Source organism: Spermophilus citellus (genome assembly GCF_964194105.1).
Source record: "Spermophilus citellus genome assembly, chromosome: 1".
Classification (NCBI taxonomy): domain Eukaryota; kingdom Metazoa; phylum Chordata; class Mammalia; order Rodentia; family Sciuridae; genus Spermophilus; species Spermophilus citellus.
In genome coordinates, this window is record NC_138182.1 from 138,590,591 (window position 1) to 138,612,747 (window position 22,157).

A 22,157-nucleotide genomic window follows, 5' to 3' on the forward strand; every position below is an offset into this window, starting at 1 on the left:
CCCTTTCCAATTTAAGCAGCCCCTCCTTTGTAAACCACTGGCACACAGGGCGATGCACTTCATGTCTTTAGAGTCTGGCCATTGGTTCAGTGAGCTCTCTCCAGAGCCTTGAGGGAGGCTGGTTTCTCATAACATCATTTTAAAAAAACTGACAGTGGGGTCTGCCTTTGAAATTCAAATGAATGAGATACCCATCCCTTATATTTCTAGGGTGCTTTCCAGCGTACTGAGGCTATTTTACACCCATCACTTTCATGGCACCCTCACTACACCCTGAGCTAGTCCAGGCAGGGGGCACGAACCCCAGTGACAGGCAGAGACTGAGGCCCAGGGAGTATGGACTGATGGGCACATGGCTGGGGACTGGCATTGGTGTAGCTCTCCTGATTATGCCCAGGCTCCCTAGAGCTGATCCCCCAGATGGAACCTGTGGCACCTCATCTCAGCCCTTCCTCACTCTCCAGTCCAAGAAGAACTGCTCCAAAGACTAATTAGTCCAGGAAAACTTGAGCTGAAACCTGGTAGGTTAATTAAACTTCATGGCTGTGGTAGGGATCAACCCGCCTTCCAGAACTGGATTCCCATCCCAGATTGGCCTTGTTCTCACTGTGGGACTGCAGGCAGGTTACTGCCCCTCTTTGAGATACAGGCCCCCTCTAATTAAATGGACCATACAGGTTAACTCAGGATTGAACAGAGAAAATGCATAAAATACAGAGCATGGACCTTGCTCCCCATAGGTGTTCAGTGGGTTTGGCTCTTTGTTGTTAACGCCCTTTGTTTTGGTGGCAAAGCATCCTAGATGGTGGAGACATTTTCAATCACTCAACAAAGGCGGCAGGACAGACACTCCTAGGCAGTGGCTCTGGTGATGTGAGTGGAAAAAGAGGATGGAACAGTGAAGTGGGGGCAGAAGTCAGGGGGAGAAATGGTGGCAGAGAGAGGAAGTCAACAGGAGGTCCAGGCACCCATGCTAACACACACACACACACACACACACACACACACATGCACACACGCTTACGCCCTCCACAGAGCCCACCTGTCACCATCCTGCCCTCCGTACCTATGCGTTGGGCATCCCTCCTGATGGCCTCTTTGTCGTGCCAGTCCTTCAGCTTCTGCCCATCTCCCGAGAAAACTGTCTTCTTTGGCCGATTGTGTGAGCCCTTAAAGAAAAAGGACAAAAACTGTAAAAAAGAAGAAAAGGGAAAGAAGGTCAGTAACCTTAGTACACTACCTAAGGGAGAATTGGAACATCTGTCACCATCTATTCTGCCCTCAGTCCATCCGGGTGAGGGCCTCCCGTGTGTCAGCGAGGTGTGCAGAGGCCAGAAAAATGACACAAGCTCACTGTACCCTTTGGGAACTCACAAGCCAGGAGGGAAGAGAAAAGACAGGCACATTCTTCTCACCCATGGGAGGAAGTGCTGGGTGCAGCGTTGCCCAACAGAAATAAGATACAAGGCAGATGTGAAATTTGAAAATGTCTATTTTTTTCAGTAAAAAAAAAAAAAGAAAAAGAAGTGAAGTTACTTTTAGTCGTATTTTTTATTTAACTCAATACAGTCTATCTCAAATATTATCATTTCATATGTAATCAAGGTAAAAATTAAAATATTTGACATTCTTTTCTGTTCTTTTGGCACCAAGTCCTTTATACTTGTGTTTGTCTCAGTTCAGGCTGTTTCCAGGGCTCTGCAGCCACGGGTGGCGAGTGGCCGTGTGTTGGACAGGGCAGGGACAGTGAATCTGAGGTGAGTGACTTGGAGGAGGCATTACCGGAGTTCACAACCCCCGGGGATAAAGGGAGACTGCTTCATGGACATGAGGCATTAGGTCGGGCCTCAGACAAGGAGAAATGAAAGGCCTTCAGCATGAATAGATGCGAGATACAGGTGGGGAAGGTCAGCTAGGCTTGGCCTGATGGGAAGGGCCCTGGGAGCAGAAGTGGTCTTTGGTCATCTCTACAATCCCCAAGGCTGAGCACCAAAGTGGGTGTGGACTTTGGCAAATGTGTGAAGACTGTGCGAACAATTGAGAAGCTGAAAGAAAGAAATATATGCAGCAGCCCAAGACAGCACCTTCAAGAGCTGGGCTGTGACTGCGTTTTATTAGGTCCAGGGAAGTAAGCCCACCCTGGTGGTCCCATAAGGCAATGGCTTCCCAAATTAAAGGAGGTTGCATTCCTGGGTCCCAGTGTTGTCCCATGCCAGCCACTAAGTGCACAGGTGTGGTCCAGGCTCAGGCCTTTCCCTGTGCCCGAGTGTGGCCATTTGCAAATCTTCTATGTGCACGCAAATGACAATGGCTCTCCAGATCACCTTGCCCATTAAATCCCTGCAGGCTTATTTTGCCACGATGGACAGAATCCAATAGTCCTGTTTCCTATATAATTAACTACAAGGGCCCCGAATGTGAGGTGGACTGGAATATTAGTGCTAACACGAAGCCTCCTGGATAAAACCGTACCCATGCCTATTTATTAAGTGTCTGGCTCACCCCTGGGTTAGCCGACTTTCCACAACAAGCCCTTCCTCACGACAGGTCTGGTGATGACAAGGATCCTTCACATTCTCTTCTGTAAACCTCTCTGAATTGCAAGAAGATAATTCTGAAAGTTGGAATACGAGATGTCTTGGTTGGAGGGAGAAGGAAAACTATAAATACAAAGGCCACACGCCTGCAACCAGGCCGAAGGGCTCTTAGAAATCACAGAAGCTGAGCTGGAAGGCCCTTAAGGGACCCTCTAATCAGCTGAGTGAGTTTCAAATGAGTTGAGCTACAGTTCTGCAGGAGGCGCCTCGGGCTCCGAGCTGGGAAGGGTAGGATCAGTGTTCATGTGCTGCGGATCCTGTGGAATTTCATTTGAAACAGTTCTGCTAAAAACCAATAGGTGACCAGCAAACAAACAAATGAATACATTTGGAAACAGATCCAACCCTACTTCCCTGTGCCACAGATGGAGAAATCTGTTTTGGTTTGATCTTTTACGTTTGAGCTTAGAAAACAGGAAGATTTCATGTTGCTTTAGCAAGATGTTGGATTCTTTTGAAAACCCACGATCATGTCAATGCTTGGCCTGAGTTTCCTACACCTCATGGTTGGGCTGTGTGAGGGCTCACTTGTTTGTGTGCGGTTTGTCTTTCCAGTTTGCCATAGTCCCCATCATTCCCGGTTGAATCTCTATTGTCTGTGTTCCCTGCAGGGCCCCAGTGAGTCTGCAACATGCTGGGACGGGTAGTAACATATCCCGGAGGGAGAAGATTAGAAACTGTACTGTTTGAGGATGATATGACGCTCAAGAGAACATGGGAGGAGTTATCCTGTCCAATGAGGTCTTGAGGCTGGAGTGAGCGCCCATGGTAGAAGCTACTGAATGATTGGGGGTGTGGGGGTGTCAGCCTATTATAGAGAAGAAATTCTAAAAGCTGGATCAGTGCTGGAATCAAACAGGACCACTTAGAAGAAGATGTTAGAGGAATCCAGGGATAGGAAACTTGATGGTTTAACAAGATGCAGAGGATAAGAGTCAAGTGCTGGGTTACCGCTAGTGGGTAGCCTGATATTCTACATTTCTCCCCTCCCCCGCCACTCCCTCCCCACTTTTTTTTTGTTCCAGGGATTGAACCCAGGGAAGCTCTACCACTGAGCCACATCCCAAGATCATTTTTTTTTTTTTTTTTTGAGACAGGGTCTCACTAAGTTGTTTAGGGCCTCATTGAATTACTGAGGCTGGCTTTGAAATTGCGATCCTCCTGTCTTAGCCTCCAAAACTTGTTGGGATTATAGTCATGCACCACTGCAGCCGGCTGAGATTATGCCTTTCTAACAAACTCCCAGGTGATGCTGTCCACAAAAGACACTTTGAGTAGCAAGGGTCAGGCAACCTTTAAAGGACATCTCAAGTGTCTAAGATTCTGTGAAGGAGATTTTTTTTTTTTTTCCCACCTGTTTGTGGAAATCTTCTGATGCTACCAAGATTAAGATACAGGGAAGACTCTTGACTTCACAGATTCAATCTTTGAATCTTATCCCTAAAATGAAACAGTGGACTGCTGAACCGATTGTGCTGATTTCAGGTTCCAAATCCTAGGAGGTTCCCACCAGTATCCACTGCTTTTGCCTTAAGGATGTGAATCGTATCTTCCTACCCTTACCCTCCCGTCCTCCCAGGATCTGCAGAGATGTCCTGTGGGGTTTGAGGTGGTCTAATTTGTCCTTATATCTTCCCTAAGCCAAGGGAATTTCTGAACTTGCTGCCAGAGAGTTCTGAAGGTCTCCCACGAAGCTTCTGGGTCTCAAACACCCCAGCTAAGTAGCTGCTCAGAGACCTTCAGTCCGCCTTATGAGCAGGAACAACTAAAGTCCAACCAGCCAAGTTACCCAAGCAAGGCCACATGAGCAGGCAAGAGAATAAGGGCCATGTCATTGGATTCCCAGGCCAGTTTTCAGGGAAAGAGCCCTGGCAGAGTGACTTTGCCTAAGCTCCTGAATCATAGGTACCCCAATTTCCCCGCCTGGAAAGTGGAGATGGTGCTAGTTTCCCAAAGTACCTTGGCATGAATGGAGAATCAACACACAGACTGTGGATAGTCACTCCTTTAGGATTTTAAGAATCTACTATAAACTGTCATCTTCTCACCAAATCACCTTGATGCAGGGCTCAGGATTTACTATATAGGTTAAAAGCTTTTCAATACCAAAGGCCTTTGGAAGGGTGAAAAATCAGCCTTGATGCTAATATCAGAGCTTAAGGGCCCTTAGAATCCTACCTTCAAACCTGGGCCTTGATTACAGATGTAAATTCTTGGACACCATCCTCAACCTGCTAAGTGCAAGTACTTGTGGACAGGAACCCAGAAAACTAAGTTTTTTTTTTTTTTGTTTGTTTTGTTTTTGTTTATTTAAACAAACAGGATTCTGATTCATAGTAAAGTTGGAAAACCACTTGTCTAAACCCAGCTGCCTCAGTTTACAAATATGAAATCTGAGACTAACCAAGTAGAACAGGTTTGCCCTAAGTCTGCTAGTTTATCAGCCCCAAAGACCAAACCAAATCTGTTCACTTTCTGGGATAGGCTGAGAACTTTCTGAAGGTAGGGAATATTTATTTGAGTTGGTCGGTGTACGTTCCTAGGCCAATACCTGGCTCATTTTGGGGTCTGGAGAGATAATAGCTGAGGATGTCTGGCTGGATGACAGAGGAAGGTGAGGCAGGAAGTCAAGTTGAATGACTCAGTTTTCTGGTTCTAGAATCTAAGTTTTACTTCTTGGGAAGCTGGACCCCAGTTTCTTTGGCTGATAAATAGTGAAAACTAATTAACACTATCTACTCTGAGGATGTTGGGGATTAACTGAACTAATCTATCCAAAGTATTTAGCTTAGTGTCTGGGACAAAGTTAGGTCCTCTCTGTAAGAAGAGCTATTATTTATACATTGATTTTTGAGAAAGTTTATAAAACAAGATATGTTCTAGTGTGTGCAATGGCTAAGTTTGGGGGAATGGGAGAAGGAATGGGAATCTAATAATAACTGTGCGTCCTGCAGAGGCAACCTATTTAACACCTGATCCAATTCAACTGGCTCCTGCTGATAATAGGATTTAGAGAGTTTCCTCATTAACAGGATGTCATATGCCCATGTGGAGACTTAGTGTTCTTTAAGGACATAAAAAGTTCTTAGTTATAGTGGCATCCCACAATAGAAACAAATGCCACAGACCTTTAACACTGGGAAACGAGTGAACAATGCTTCTTAAAAGACGGCGATCCTTAACCAACAGCAAGAGCCGACCACTACCTATGAGAGCAGGTCTGGATTTTCAGTCCAGAGGTCCTCTCAAGTTTCTTCAGTTCTGTACACTCAAAGATTTGTCTCTGAAAGCTGTGGTTATTTTCTTTCCTTTGCAACCATCTTTTGCTGGATCTCTTCTCCCTGGGTTTCCAGAATGTCCCTTGGCTACAGCAGGCAAAGGGGCGGGGAAGGAGCATGGCAAGAGAAGTGAGTTTGTGGAGGAGGCTAGCAGAATGAATGTGGAAATCACATTAAACAATAAATTGGAAATGGATTCTGACTGGTTGCTCTGTATAGCTGCTCACAAATCTGTGGGCTTTTGACTTCACATTCCACTAAAAGAATCAATTAGAGTTCAAACAGCCACACACTCGCACACACACACGGAATTTTAATCTTTGTTTAATCACTATTTAGTGTGCCTGGCACCCTTTGGAGAGAGGAAAGAATGGTGGTGGAACAAGCCAACTGTGTTCTGCTCAAGATTTGTTGATGTGCGCACTCCAGCCCAAAGACTGCAGACTTGGCAAAGCCCCTCTGCAAGGACACCCGCACCTCTGGGTGACCTGGAGGAGATCTCAAAACAGGCAACGGCTGGAAAGAAAACCAGGCAGGTCATGTGCTGCTGCAGGGTCCCAGGCTGTATTTGCTGCAGATTTTAGAATGTCTTGTCTCCCCACCCCTTCCTCTCAACTAACCCTACAAAGGTGCTGAAATGATTTGGTTTTGAGCTTTCAATGACTCTGTATAATTCCAAACATTTACTTATCTACTAAGTAGATTATTCTAATAACCTCTGTCTCTCTCTATCACACAGACATTCACAGTCATACCCTGCATACATGTGACCACAGAGCAAGGCATCCTCTTCAGAGTGACCTCGTAGGTTACACTCCAAAGAGGACCAGGCAGAGCTTAATTCAGCCAAAAGCACAAAGTTACTTTAAGCAAAGGAGTATGCACAACTGGATAATTGCACTTTCTTCATGAGTTTGGGAACATAAGCTGGATTGTGTTCATTTATTCATTTAACAAGTGATTTTTGAGGGCCTACTGTGTCCACAGAACTCTGGGAGAAATAGAGATAAATAAGATAGGGCATGGTCTCAACAAATAATAGGGACATAAGTATATAAGAAAGGAAAGATGCCGATACACACAATACTATCACATGGTGTCTTGAAATGTGTGTACAGAAAAATTCTAGATTGGGTAGAGAGAAGTGATGGGAGGGGAGGGGAGGGGAAGAGGGGATAGGAAGGGCAGCAGAATACAATAGACATTATTATTGCTGTATGTATATAGGTGACTGTATGACCAATGTGATTCTGCAACCTGTACACTCAGAAAAATGAGAAATTATACCCTATTTGATTCAAATGTATGATATGTCAAGATCATTGTAGAGTCATGTGTAACTAATAAAAAAATAAATAAAAAAGAAAAATTCTATAGGTATTTACAAGAGTCCCAAATTAAATTCCACCTGGGGTGAGCAAGGAAGAATTCCCGAAGTCTTTGAGAGGAGACTGAATGGATGGCGAGGGTCCTGGCTTGTTGCAAGGGGGAATGGAATCCAAGCAGGGAAGGCAGGGGAGATTGGAGGGTAGAGAGCGAGGGACATGTTTCCTTAATGTCAAGGAGCCTGACTGGCTGGAGTGAGCCACAAGACCTGGAAGGAAGACTGGATCAGAACTCGAGGGGCTGACATATGAGCTGCCTGGCGGGTGGGTGCCAGAAGGTCTTTGGGCAAGGAATAGGCTGGAGTAGAGCTTCAATAAAGCAAGTCACCACCTATTCACTTTCAGTTAATCTCCGACTCCTCTTCCTGAGAGAGATACAGGGAGAAAGACAATTTTGTTTCATTAGGTGAAAATGTTTCCTCTTCTAAGGCTGAAGACTGCTCTTCTTCCAGGCCCCAAGAATCAGACTCACAAGACACTGACCTACACTCTGCCCCACCCAGCAGGCTGATTCTTGGAGAAAGCTTTTCTTTCATTTCAATCAGAATCAAGTTGCAAGAGAAAAATCATCATATCTGAAGGGTACTGCTGGAACAGGAGACACTACAACTCAGCCACCTTGAGACCAAGTCTGCCGGGCCTGCATCAGGCAAGTCCTGCTTTTCCAATCAGCAGTAGGGCCAGGTCAGTTTTCCTGATCCCAGTAACTCTGTTGTCTTAACACCTGGATGTTGAGATCCCAAATCTGGATGGGGCTTCGTTCCCCTGAGAGGGGAAGGTCACTCACAAATAGAAGCATTGTATAAAAGGATTGATTCCATGTTCCCAAAGGCAAAACCATCCCACCCATCCATTCCACCTCTTGTTTTATACAGATGACTCTAGAAAAAAGTCATTTGCTACTTAAGGTGTGAAAGCCTATTAAAAGACTTTTTAAATAGCAGGAAGAAAAAAAAGTTAAGGTCCTTGGGAATGTCTATTACCTAAAGGGCAAATGAAACCTTCAGTAGCTTTGTCTTTCCAATGTATAAGAGAGGTTGCAAAAATTTTTTCAAAGGACTCAAACATTTTATCAAGGGGGGGGAATAAACCCTCCCTGACAAACTGGTAATGTCCATTTGTGTCTGTCACTCATCCATGCACCCTTCCACCCACCCACTTAAACATGTAGTGAGGAAAGCCCTGGGCAGCCTCTGTGCTGGGTGCTAGGCTACAGGGGTGAGCAAGACAGACAAGGGCTCAGGCTTATAGGAGTGTGTGGCAGGGGTAAGCATCGACTTTATCCAGAGCTAAAAATAAATTAAATTAGCTATAGTGGCAGGTGCATAAAAGAGACGTATGTGGGACAAATTCCCTCTATATCTGATCAAATGAACAGCAATTTGTTCTAGTCAGCAACACTTCCCCAAGGAAACTGGATTCAGTAGAGAATATAGCTAATTTAATAGAGAATTTTCCAGACATAGGGGAAAAGCAAGGACACGCAAAGGCCCTGTGGTTGAGCAAACACTAAACAAGGGACCCAGAGAGAACAGCTGTGTGGTACATAGAGGAGGAAGGGAAGTGTGGAGTGGATGGAAGGTGGGCAAGGATAAGGATAAAGATTTTCCCCATTTGGAAATGCTGGCGTTTTCTATAAGGAGGTGGTAAGATCAGGTTGCATTGGAAAGCTCTCTGGCAGCAGACTAGAAAAGGAATTAGGAGGCCAGGAGGAAAGGTGGAGGCCAGGAAGGAGGCTGCAACAATAGCATGGGCAGAGATGGTTCTAGGTTGGACTAGGAAGGTTGTCCCATGTGTCCTGCCTGGGGCACCCTATGTCTAAGGGATGGGTGCACAGAGATGTTTGTTTTTAACAGGTTCATGAGGGCCCTGTAGGGCTGAGGCAAAAAAAACAAAACAAAAAAAACCAAAAAACAATAAATAAAAAATAAAAAATAAAAAGGCAGCCTGAGAACGTGGACACCTGGGTGAGAAGACACCTGTAAGGCCCAATGCCCACTGTCACCCAGGAGTGGCTGGGCCAACTTGGGACCCGAGCCCAGCTGCTAGATTGATTGATGTCAGTTTCAATACATGTTACTCAACACTATCAAGAGGAGGCAAGGCAGGAAATCAGACCTCAGGAGACCAGATTGTGTCCATTCACCTTCAAGTTCAGTGACATGTGCTCTAAGGAGAGACAGGAGTGACATTGGGGAGGTGGGTGAGCTTCCCCTCAGCTGCTCAGTGCCTGTGACCCTCCTGGCATCCCTGGAGGCCCGAGCTCCCGCCAGCCCCCTGCAGTGTGGGCACTCTGGGGCTGGGTGCGCCTGCTCCTGGAAGATAAGTATTCCATTACCTCAGAAGCACTGCGATCACTCCAACCAAACTAAAAGTGCTCAGTTTTCATGCTGGAGGAAAAATTGCCTGTATTGGGCTTTTGAGGGGTGGTTTGACTTTACAGTCCATGGGCGATTGTCCAGGGTGACCCTGATTCCACGTTCTTTTGCCTTAAGTGGTGAGTTTTTTACAACCTAATGCAGGATAGGAGACTTGACTAAATTATTATTGTCATTACATCCACTTTGTAGATGACAAAACTGAGGCTTGGAGAAAAAATCAATAGGAAAGCGTTTTGCAGACTGCTGGCCATCACAGGAGTGTGATCCTCATGGCTGATGGTACCCACCACACACAACTGCCCACCCCTTCCCACATCTCAGTGTGGAAAAGTTCTGGGAGCACAGCTCAAGGCCTGCTTGCTGAAACGAAGAGGGCAATTCACACAGGGACTAGGAAAGCTGAGTTGGTGCCAGGAAGCCTGCACAGTGCCCTTCTTGGAGACTGAAGAGCTGAGCGTGGCAGGGCCACTGCATTGCTCAGTAGAGCAGCTGTGGACAGGTAAAGAGAAAAGCAGGCAAAACTGGTGAGCTTGATTAAAGGCAAGTTCCAGGCTCTCAGGGACAGAGAAGAACTATGAACCTATCCTATTAGTCTCCTGGCTCGGGACCTAGGGCTGGGCCACCAAGTAACAGTCATTTCCCTGTTAATCATCATCATCATCATCATCATCATCATCAATCATCCCTGGTATGAGTCAGCTTTCCATCATTATAACAGAATACCCGAGATAATCTACCTGTAAGAATGAAAGATTTACTTTGACTCTGGGTTTCGGAGTTTTCTGATGAGGGTCACTAGACCCCGTGGCTTCAGGCCTTAAGTGGCATAGTACATCATGGAGAGAGTGCATGGCAGAGAATGCATGCTCGTGGTGGCCAGGAAGAAGAGAGAGGGAGGAGGAGCTGGATTCTCAATATCTCCTTCAAGGGCACACCCCTAATGACCTAAATTCTCCCACTAAGCTCCACCTCCTAAAGAATATACCACCTCCTAAAAGTGACACAGGCTGACAACCAGTCCTTTAACAGTTAGGCCTTGGGAGACACTTAAGATCTAAACCGTAGCACCCCTACATCCTGAAGACAGCATGACAAATCCTATAAGAGAACTTGCTTTGGAGCCAGGAAGACTAAACTTATGTCATGGTCACAGCTCACTAGCTCTGTGATTTTGAGCAAGTCATCCTATTTTCCCAAGCCTGGGTTCCCCAACTGTGAAATAGGAGAAATTAATAAAATCTAACATAAAGTTTATTGTGAGGCTTGAATAAGATACAGCAAGTATAGCTCTTAGCAGTGTCTGGCATCTAACAAACAGGCACTAAAATCTGTAGCTACCACTGTTCAATATTAATTAGATGCTATCTTACAATTTAGAAAGCATTTTTCCCATTCCATGTTTCTTCATCACAGTCACACTTGGATGAAGACAGACATTACCAACTTATCATAATGTCCTTCCCTGTGGATCCCAGACTCCGAGAATCTCGACACCATGCTCTGTGTGACCCTCAGCACTCAGCTAGCACTGGCCAGGGAGTAGGACCCCAAATATGTGCTTGCCATTAGCTGGAAGAGTGAATTCTCCAGGGTCCCTGGTCAAGACTGACCCATTACTTGAATTCTGCAATCTTAGATCTTCAGGTCATTGTCTGCTTAATGCTTGTGAAGGTATCTCAGGAGAGTGTAACAGTAAGAGGTGGGGAAGGGAATGTAACCTGTGGTCCCTCCTCTGGTCTGTTCTCCCCTTGCCCATGAATACTGGACCCTCCCTTGTTCCATGCCTCAGAGGGTCTCACAATCCAGCTAAGAAGTGGGAGCTGAGATGCCCTCTCCATGGATGGTTCACTGAGACCAAAAAATACTATCTCAGTGAGTTCCTATCTGGCTCATGAGGAAAATGTCTGCCTGGACGGTCTCTTCCATCTTGCATCTTGGTCTCCTCCATCTGCCATGCTGGAATTCTGGACTCTTCTCCTCATCTCTATTGCCTTGGGGTGGAGGCCCCAAGGGCTCTGAACCTCCCTGGCAGTACCCACTCCCTCATCTTGCCCTGGCATCCTTGTTCTTTCATAAAGATCCCTTAGACATAGGGTGCCCCAGGCAGGACACATGGGACAGTGCTGTGACCATACTGCTGTGACTCCAGGCACTCTGAGGGGTGCATCCAACTACCAAGGTGAGCTTCTCTGGCCCCCTCACTAGACCACAGCCCAGATGGGTGCCCTTATAGAATCCTGGCTTCACATTCATTTGGGTGATCATGTGATTACTATCTGTCTCTCCCCAAATTGTGAGCCCCATGAAGGTAGGAGATGTCAATTTCTGCTGAATGAATGAATGGGTGGAAACACCTTTTGTTTTATCCTTCCTAGATGAAGAGAAGGTCACCCAGGGATTAGACGTGCCTGATATAGTCACAAGGATTTAATACCATGGAGGGGTTCTGAGGATTATCTTTATCCAATGATTAAATGGCTTCAAGTCAATTTAATGAGCTGCAGAAATCTAAAGAGAGATGGCTCACCTGATTCTAAAATGATTTCTAAAAGATGCAACAGACTCTGAACTCTTGCGCCTTCTTCCTTCTTTCATTTTCAAATTGTTTCCTGTCTTGATTTCTATCCTGAAGGCTTGTGGCAGAAATTGTTGTATGTCCCTCAGGAGCTGCTCTCCTTTTCTTTCATGGTAATAGAATTTTAGTTGGGAATATGACTACACAGTATCAGCGGCTATTCCCCCGACATCCCTGCAGCTCCATGTGACCTGGCGAAGCTCTGTCTGGTGAGATGTGAGTGGAGGTGATGTGAAGAAGCTTTAGGAAACCTTCCCGGAGAAATGGCTATTATGCACCTTGGCCCCTTGTTTCCATTCTTCCTTCTAACTTTTTACTTTTATTTTTTTTAATATTTATTGTTTAGTTTTCGGCGGACACAACATCTTTGTTTGTATGTGGTGCTGAGGATCGAACCTGGGCCGCAGGCATGCCAGGCGAGCGCACTACCGCTTGAGCCACATTCCCAGCCCTTTTTTTTTTTTTTTTGATTTTTTAAAAAATAGATGACAGCAGAATGCATTACAATTCTTATTACACATATATACCACAATTTTTCATATCTCTGGTTGTATATAAAGTAGGTTGACACCCAGTTTGTGTCTTCATACATGTACTTTGGATAATGATGTCCATCACATTCTACCGTCTTTGCTAATCCCCTGCCCCCTCTCTTTCCCTCCCACCCCCTTCCCCATCCAGAATTCATCTATTCGTCCCATGCTCCCCATCCCTACCCAACTATGAGTCAGACTTCTTATATCAGAGAAAACATTCAGCATTTGGTTTTTGGGGATTGGCTAACTTCACTTAGCATTATCTTCTCCAGTGTCATCCATTTACCTGCAAATGCCATGATTTTATTCTCTATTATTGATGAGTAAAATTCCATTGTGTATATATGCCACATTTTTTATCCATTCATCTACTGAAGGGCATCTAGGTTGGTTCCACAGTTTAGCTATTGTGAATTGTGCTGCTATAAACATTGATGTGGCTGTGTCCCTGTAGTATGCTGTGTTTAAGTCCATAGGGTATAGTCCGAGGAGAGAGATAGCTGGGTCAAATGGTGGTTCCATTCCCAGATCTCCAAGGAATCTCCATACTGCTTTCCATATTGACTGCACCAATTTTCAGTCCCACCAGCAGTGTATGAGTGTACCTTTTCCCCCACATCCTTACCAACACTTATTGTTGTTTGTCTTCATAATGGCTTCCTTCTGTCTTTATACCTAGAATGCAAATGCAACCATAATGGACCAGAAGGTAGGAATTACCTTAGGGATGGCAAAGACATTTGCAGGAAGGAGTGTGAGAACCTGACGGAGCAGGACTGTCCTGCCAGCCATGGGCTGAAAACCCCCCCCAATTTTAAGTGAAAGAAAAATACACTTTTATCTTGTTTGATCCATTCCCATCTATCCTTAACTATAAAAAAGCTTCTTCTCTCAAGGCTTGAAAGACTGAAAAGCAACTTGGCGGGGTGGAGAGGACTCTGATGAAGACCCCAGAAGACCCAGATTTCTGACCCCTGCTCTCCATTGATTAACAGTAACACCTTAGGCAGATCCTTTTGCCTTTTCAGGTCTCCATTCTTAAGCTACAGAATGGAGATCAAAATAATATCTAATCACAACACGACTGTCATAAAAAATACTAAGGGATCTACAAAAAAACAAAAACAAAAACAAAACAAAACTATTAAAACTAGTGAGTTTAGTAACACCACAGGAAACACGGTTGATAAACAAAAACCAATTTGATTTCAAAATACTAGGAATGGAACATTGGAAACTGAAATAAAAAAACACCATTTACAATGGTGTCAAAATACTCAACACTTAAGGTAAATTAAAATGTGTGCATGTGTGTGTGTATTTATGTATTCTTATACATTGAAAATCACAAACACTGCTAAAGAAATCAGAGCATTAAATCACTGGGGAGATATATCATGTTAATGAGTCTGAAGACTCAATATTGTTAAGATGTCAGTCCTTGAAAATTGATCTATAGACTCAATGCTCTGTTTTTGGACATTGACATGCAACCTAGAAGAATAGTCAAAACCACCACACACAAAAGCAAAAGAGGAACCAAATTGGAGAACATACATGTACTAATTTTAAGGCTTGCTCTAAGGCTACAGTGACCAAGGGGATGTGGTACTTGAGTGAGGACAGACAAGTGATCAATGGAGCAGAGTGGAGAGTCCAAATACATATATAGTCCATTGATTTTGAACAAAGGTATAAAGGAAATTTACTGGGTAAAGAATAATCTTTTCAACAAATGATGCTGGAACAATTAGATATCTATATGATAGAAAGTAAACCTTAATCCTTACCTCACACCATACACAAACATCATCTTGAAATGGCTATCAGACCTAAATGTAAGAGCCCAAACTATAAAACTCATTGAGGGAAATATGTGACAAAATCTTAACGGTTTGGTTTAGGCAAAAGTTTCTTAAATATGATAAAATAACATAAATTGTAAGTTGGAATTCATCACAGTTAAAAGCTTTTGTTCTTCAAGGGACAAGCCTTGTCTGGGAGGATATATATGCAAAGCATGCATTTGATGAAAGACATATTCAGAATGCAAAAAGAACTTTGCAACTCAACATTATTAGTCATTAGGAAAATGCAAATCAAAACTCCCAAGAAATATCACTTTATACTTACTGGGATAGCTATAATTTAAAAAATGGGAAATAACATGTATTGGCAAGGATGTAGGTAGAAAAATTGCAAACTTTATACATTGTTGGTGAGAAAGCAAAATGGTTTCCAACTGCTGTGGAAAACTTTGGGGTTCTCAAAGAAAACACAGAATTACCATGTGACCACAGCAATTCTATTCCTAGATAAATAAAAAAAAAAGTATTGAAAGCAGGGACTCAAACAGACTTTTGTAGTCCAATGTTCATAGCAGCATTATTCAAGGCAGGCAAAAGGTGGAAACGACTCAAGCGTCATCAACAGATGAAAATGTAAACAAGATGTGGCACATACACACAATGGAATATTATTCAGCCACACAAGGAATGGGATTTTGATATGTGCTGCAGCATGGTTGGACCTTGAAAACATTATGCTTAGTGAAATAAGCCAGATGCAGAAGGTCACATATTAAATGAGTCCACTTATGTGAAGTACCTGGGATAAGCAAATTCAGAGGCAGACGGTAGAACAGAGGTTACCATGAAGTAAGAGGAGAGAAGGGGGAATTCTTGTTTGATGGAAATTATTACTGTTGGGAATGAAATAAAAAAAAAATGGAGGATACAGTCAGTGGTAATGGCTGCACAACATTGTGAATGTCCTTAAAGACAGGAGCTATACACTTACAAATGGTTAAAATAAGGGTTATATATTTTGTATTGCCCCCCCCCCCACACACATCCCAGAATAACCAAAGTTACACTTCCCTCCTTTTCCCCAGTAAAAAAGCTAATTCTTCCCATTTTCAACCCTTATATATTCTAGTGTCCTAGTGATTCACAATGTATATTAGCATATTAATGGTTCTTTGAAGTCCCACAGTAAAGACAGCTGTTTAATTTTGTTGAATCTAACATTTCACAAATTTATTTCATTAGAAGTGCCCTGTTATAGTTTAGATATGAGGTGTCTCCCAGAAGTTTTGTGTGAGAAAAGGTAAGAGAGGTGAAAGAACTAGATTATGAGAGTTGTAATCTAATCAGTGGATTAATCCACTGAGATGGATTAACTGGGTGGTAGCAAGAGGATATGGCTGGAGGAGATAGGTCACTGGGGGTGTGCTTTTGGGATTTAAATTTTGTTCCTGGAGATCAGAGTTCTCTCTGCTTCCTGGTTGCCTGGTCCTGAGCAGCTCTGCTCTACCACACCCTTCTGCCATGGTGTTCTGACTCACCTGGAGCCCTGAGCTATGGAATCAGCCAACCATGGACTGAACCTCTGAAAACATGAGTCAAAATAAACATTTCCTTGTCAGGTCTTTTGGTCACAGCAACACAAACAACTAAAACAACTCCCAATCCGCCTATCCCACCCAATAAGGAATAACCAATGTCCTAAAGAACTCATAGTAGTATTCTGTTGCTAAGAATTTAAAGGGTTTATGAGAAAGAATGCAACATGGTTCTTCCCTCAGTAGTGTGCAATCAAGTTTGTTTGTTTTAAGCATGTAGACACAAAACAACTACGTGACCATTTCACTAACTTGGAAGGAGGGAAATAGTTTATGATCATACAACATCTTCTAGAAAAAGCTTCAATCAATTTCTAAAGTCTCTGTTATCCATCTGTCCTATCCATCTCTCCTATCCATTCACCATCTATCCATTTAGAGAATGTGTTTAATTTGCAACTAATATTTTGGTACTTAGAGTAGGTGCTTCAGGGAATATAGTAAAAACAATGGCTTTTGTCTAGGATATGGGCCAGATTTGAGATCCATTTCATTCAAAAAATTGCAACTGGGACTTGGCAGAAGAACGATGAATTCTTTTTCTCCTATAAGAATGGTCTGGAAAAGTTTGCAGAGGGGCATGTAGGCTGAGCATTGAAAGATGGATATTACATGGGTAGCAGAGGTGCAACTGTAATGAGATATTCCTGAAATATTTCTTTTATTGTTTTTGACTCACAAAGAAGGCATGAGACCATTATATAACCCTGGTGTCTTGTAACCCTGGCTAATGGATCACTTCACGTTTTCCAAATGGTATCCCACATGTCAGTTTCTCCAAAACCCTTTGTTTAGCTTTAGATACCATGCAGTTGAAGTTTTTAGTCTAGACAATTTAGGAAATTTTCTCAGCATGACTGTGGTAGATTGGCTGGAGGTGACCCCAATTTTCCACTCCTCCCCCACATCTGAGCCCTTTGCAGTGGGATCCTGCAGCTCTTCCTATCAAGAGTTCATGACTTGCTTTGGTCAAAAGAATGTGGCCAAAGTGACAGGTTGCCAGTGTTGAACCTAAGCCTTAGCGACTTGTACTCTTTTACACCACTGTTTGTTCCTCTGCTTCCTCTGAGATATCAAGCCCAGCCCAGTCTAGAAAGATGTGAGAGGCCCATGGAAGATCAGACATGTGCAGAAGAACAGAGGCCACCCCAGACCAGTGGACAGACAGCCAACCCCTCAAAACATGAGAGCGCCCAGGTGAGAGCAGCAGAGGACCAAAGGCATGGGTGGAGCACAGCTGATTCCAGAGGACCCACCCAGCTGGCCTGCACACTGGGAGCAGGAGCACGTGGTGGGTGTTTGAAGTCACAGAGCTTTGGGGTAGCTTATCACACAGCATGGTTTTTGATTAAAAAAAAAAAGAAGAAGAAGCAATAATATGATCTCAGCGAGGATTTTTCAATTCTGTGTTGGCAACCAAGGGTGCCAAAATAGACAGAACTGCTTGAATCTCTTCTCCCTTCTCATTTTTTAAAGATCCAAGTCCCGGTTCCAATGCCACATCCTTAATGACCATTAATTCTGTGCCCCTCCACTTAAGAGACCACCTTCCACCTTCCTTCCTCCTGACCTCTCACTGCACTCTTTCTTCTCTTTCTTAAATTACAGCTGGACTCTTACTGGACTCTAAGCCAGTTTTTAAACTTCGATGAAGAATCACTGTGTTTTAAGTTTCCAATTCACTGATAATCCAACCATCTATGGTAGGCAGGTTCTAAGAATGACTTCCAGTGACCTTCATCCTTTGATGGTCCCCTCCCCTGTGAGTGTGGAGGGAACCTGTGTGATGGCTATCACTTTGGTGGTACAGTATGTGATATGTAAAGGGAGGGCATCCATACCAACTTAACCTGATCACACACAAACAGCTGAGAGCTTTCTCCACCTGGCAGTAGAAGAAGAATGGAGAAGAATTCCATGGGGCACTGCTGGCTTTGCAGACAGGAGAGGCCAGGAGTGGGTGGGCCTGAGGAGCAGAGACCAGTCCTGGCTGACAGTCCGCAGGAACACAGAGACTTCAATCCTACAACCCCAAGGATTGGATTCGGCCAACAACCAGAAAGAGTCTGGAAGCAGATTCTTCCCAGAGCCCAGCCTGACTCACACCTTGATTTTGACCTCGTGAGACCTTAAGCAGAACAGTCAGTCAAGTCCCCTTAGACTCATGATGAACACAACTCTGAGCTAATAAATATGTATAGTTTTAAGCTACAAAATTTGTCTTAATTAGTTACACAGCAATGGAAAACAAAACACCTCTCATTGGTATGGCAGATTATGTTTTCCAAAGCTGGGTGCAACAAAATCTGTCCTGTAGCTTTTGGTAAAAAAGAAGCAATAAGATGACCTTTGTGAATCTTTCCATCAACAGGTGGAATCTGTTTCCTTTAAACTTGTGTAGACCTTTGTGAATGCTTCAGTCAATGGAGTTGGGCAGGAGAAATGCAATGTGACTTCTAAGACTAGATGATAAAAACTCCATGCACTTCTTCCTCATCTCTTGGGACACTCATTTTTGGAACCCAGCCACTATGCTATGAAGACCCTGCCCCGTCGAGGCCAATATTGAAAGGAACTTATAGCCACCACCAACTTACCAGTCACGTGAATGACGATCTTGAGAATTTACCATCTGGCCCCTGCTGACCCACCCTGGCAGGCACTCCCTTGGTCAGAGAGGAATGGCTCTGCAGAGCTGAGCTCAAACATACATTCTTGAGAAAATAAATGACTGTTGTTTGAAGCTACTAAGTCTCAGGGCAAATCTGTTAAGCATTATAGTAATAGCAGCAAGGGTGTACCTTGTGCCCCACACAATTCACCCCAAAAGCTTGACAGCCTGTGAATTGACCTATATTCAACAGGAGGAGTCACTGGGCATGCATTTGGCTGTCATGGCAATGTCAAATTGTCACAGAAGTTTCTGAATGCTGTTCCTCAATTTCTGTATTTATCTCAGTGAACTGGAGCCAGCCTGCAGACTACACTGTGAGAGGCACTGCTGTAAGAACACGTCAGGGCCAGGCCCATTCTTATTCATCCCTGCATCCCCCTCAAATGCCAGTTAGAATTTCTTGAAATAGGAAGGTCTTGGTAAATATTTGCGGACTAAATAGAAGATACAAAGAAAGCTGAGGCTGGAAGTTCAACTCAGTCCTTTTAAAGATGGTGGACTTGTAGTCCAGCAGGGTTTTTGTGAAGGGATGCATTCAGGGTCATGGGACAAACTAGTGATAAGGAAGATCAGACATGTGCAGAAAAACAAAGGCCACCCCAGACCAGTGGACAGACAACCCCCCAAAACATGAGAGCGCTCAGGTGAGAGCAGCAGAGGACCCAAGGTGTAGGTGGGGCCCTGCAACCTTCAATCCAGGCTTTGCAAACCCAACTGCCTATGTGTGAAGGGGGTGGGTTAGGCAGGTACGAGACAATACAGAGAAAAGACAAGTACATGCATACCCATGTCAGGGGGCAGCTGCCACCTCAGCTCCAGTCGACTGTCACCAAGTGAGGGCCAGTAGAAGTGGATGTTCATTTTTTTAAAGAGAAGCTGGAAATTTCCAGGGTCAATTTCTTGGCTTTAACATATTATACTGGATAAACAAACATGCCTACAGGGCAGATTTTTGTCCAGAAGGCTACCAATTTGCAATTCCTGAGCTAGGTGAACACTGCTACCTTATAGGTAAGGAAAATGAGGTCCTGAGAAGTGACAGATTTCATCAAGAAAGTGCAGGAAGAGGGAGCAAGGCCTTTGGCTGACTTGTTCAGGAATCTGATGATGAAAGAAGGAGGAAGAGGAGGAGAAGGAGAAAAGGAGTGTTTCCGGTGTTTATTCTGCTTTGTTTCTTTGTCTGAGCTATATCCCCAACCCCCCCACATTCACTGAGGTCCTGCTATGGGCAAGGCCCTGGGGCAAGCCCCCAGACTTAAGATCTCATTTAAGTTTTTCAGTTGTCTTAGAAGTAGGAACATGTCTTTCCACCTTTTTTACATTCTGAGAAGGGAAATTGAATAACTGGCTAAAATCATGGTACAAGTAGGCAGATGGTCTGTGTTCCTAAGCACATCTTATCAAGGTGAATAGGTCTTCTGCCACCTCACATCTTTTTATTGGCCCTTTTGCATCCTGTTTATCAAAGCCCCAGGGGTTCTGTTTTTTCCTTTTTTTTTTTTTAACCTGGAAGAGTTGTAAATTCTACCATTTAATCTACCCCTTCTCTACCATCTGAACCCAGGAGAAGCAACCCAAGAGTGACCTGTATCCTTCCTCCTAGAGTCTGAGTGACACTTCCCTAGAGCCAGGCTGGGTCTGCAGCAACTGCAGTGAAGACAGGACCCAGAGCCACAGGGCTGCCCTGCCACTCCTTCAGAAATGAAGAGGTAAAGGAGCTTGAAAGAAATGATTTAAACCTGTTATTTTCAAACTATGTTCAACAGATCCCTTGGAGATGTCGCCACTGGGATTTGGAGAGGGGACCCCAGCAAGAGGGGCTCTGATTTCTTTTTTGTTATGCATTAATTAGGCTTTCAAGTAAGAACATGTGAAAAGTGTTCCGCTGCTTTAAAAAAAAAAGCAAGCTTAAAAACCAGTGATCTAATCCAACCCTTCATTGAATTTTTTGAAAGCCAAACCCTATAATTTGATTTGCAATTATAAAAATAATAAAGGCAAATGGTGAAAGATTCAAATAGTCAAAAGAGTATACAATGAAAAATAAAAATCTCTCCATTTTCAAGCCCTAGTTTCATGCCCTAGAAATAAATATTAACAATTTCTTGTGCATTCCTTCCAGAACTTTTAAAAAGGAGACTGAGTCCTAGTGGTTGGCTTATCTGAGCTATTCAGCCATATCCAGCCCTTTTTACTAGACTTTAGGGTCTCAGTATCTGGCCTCACTTACAGAACAGGAAGATTCCATGTCTTTTCTATGGTATCCTGTCTTCCTATGGCCTTTGCTTCAACCAGAATTGAGTTCTCATCACTGGCTGGTGTCCACACAGGGAGTAGCAAGCTGTGAACAGGCATGCTCAGAGAGGGATCTGGGCCACCCAAGGAAACTCAGGCTTGGACCAGCATCCTGCAGGGGGCAACACCTCCATATCCTTGACCTCATAAGACCCACCTCCCACAGCCACATTCCTCTCCTTTGCATTGCTCTCCTGCCCTCGGGCACCCACCCACACCTCCCCAACCGTCCTACCTGTCTGCTGTGCCTCAGACGGTACACTGGCATTTCCCATCAGTAGCCCCCTTTCCCACCTGCTGGAACCTCCAGGTTCATTACCGGAGTCACTTTCTCCCCTGGAGGGCTAACATTTGTTGGGCTTCCTGTGTGCCAGTCTCTGGGCAAGACTATTTCCAGTCCTTGGCCTCACCTCGGGCCTAGAGGTGGGACAATTTTTAATTACCATCCTGCATTTACAGATGAGGAAACCAAATTGGAAGTGGTAGCTGGGATAAGGACATGAAGCTGGCTAACCTAACGCTTTGACCACGTGGACTTTGACATCATCATATCTACAATCTTCGTGTTCCTGAAGGGGACAAAACATGCACTAGCAACCCCAGCAGACTCCTATCAATTTCCCCCTCTGATAGCCAATAGCCCTGATTCTTCTTCAGGCTCTTGAAGTGGACTTGGAGCCCCAAAGAAGGCTGTAGATCTGAGGGGAAATTAGTCCCCTGTTGCTTGTCAGCAGTGGTGCAGACTCCCTGCTGTTGCCATGGTTACCTGCCTGGAGTTTAAACTATAGCTGAAGACTCCCTATTTACCTTAATTAATCAGATTGACGTGGTTGGGGGGTGGGGTGGGAGGTCCAGCCCACCCTGCACCCCTGGGGTGAGTGAGGAAGTTGGATAGCACTTCTTGGTGGCCGACTAAAGTGCTGCAGGGAGGCCTCCCTGGAGGCCAGAGTGGGGAGAATGACCATTACTGAGGGGCCACCTGGCACCCGGGGGAAGGAGTGGCTCATTCATCCTGGATGGCATTCACTTGCTG

At 44.4% G+C, this 22,157-nt stretch overlaps 1 protein-coding gene across 5 annotated transcripts in view; it reads right to left on the bottom strand.

Moving 5' to 3' along the window:
• Positions 1-22,157, bottom strand: part of GALNT10 (polypeptide N-acetylgalactosaminyltransferase 10) — a 243,882-nt gene that overhangs the window by 137,162 nt on the left and 84,563 nt on the right. For 2 of the 5 annotated variants that reach the window (XM_081303996.1, XM_081303994.1), the window contains exon 2: positions 1,067-1,190. In XM_081303996.1, the coding sequence (XP_081160122.1) occupies positions 1,067-1,190 (124 nt within the window). Of the gene's footprint in view, positions 1-1,066; positions 1,191-3,951; positions 4,038-5,803; positions 5,939-22,157 lie in introns of all 5 variants that reach the window. The other 3 variants (XM_081303998.1, XM_081303997.1, XM_081303995.1) reach the window with 3 other exon arrangements.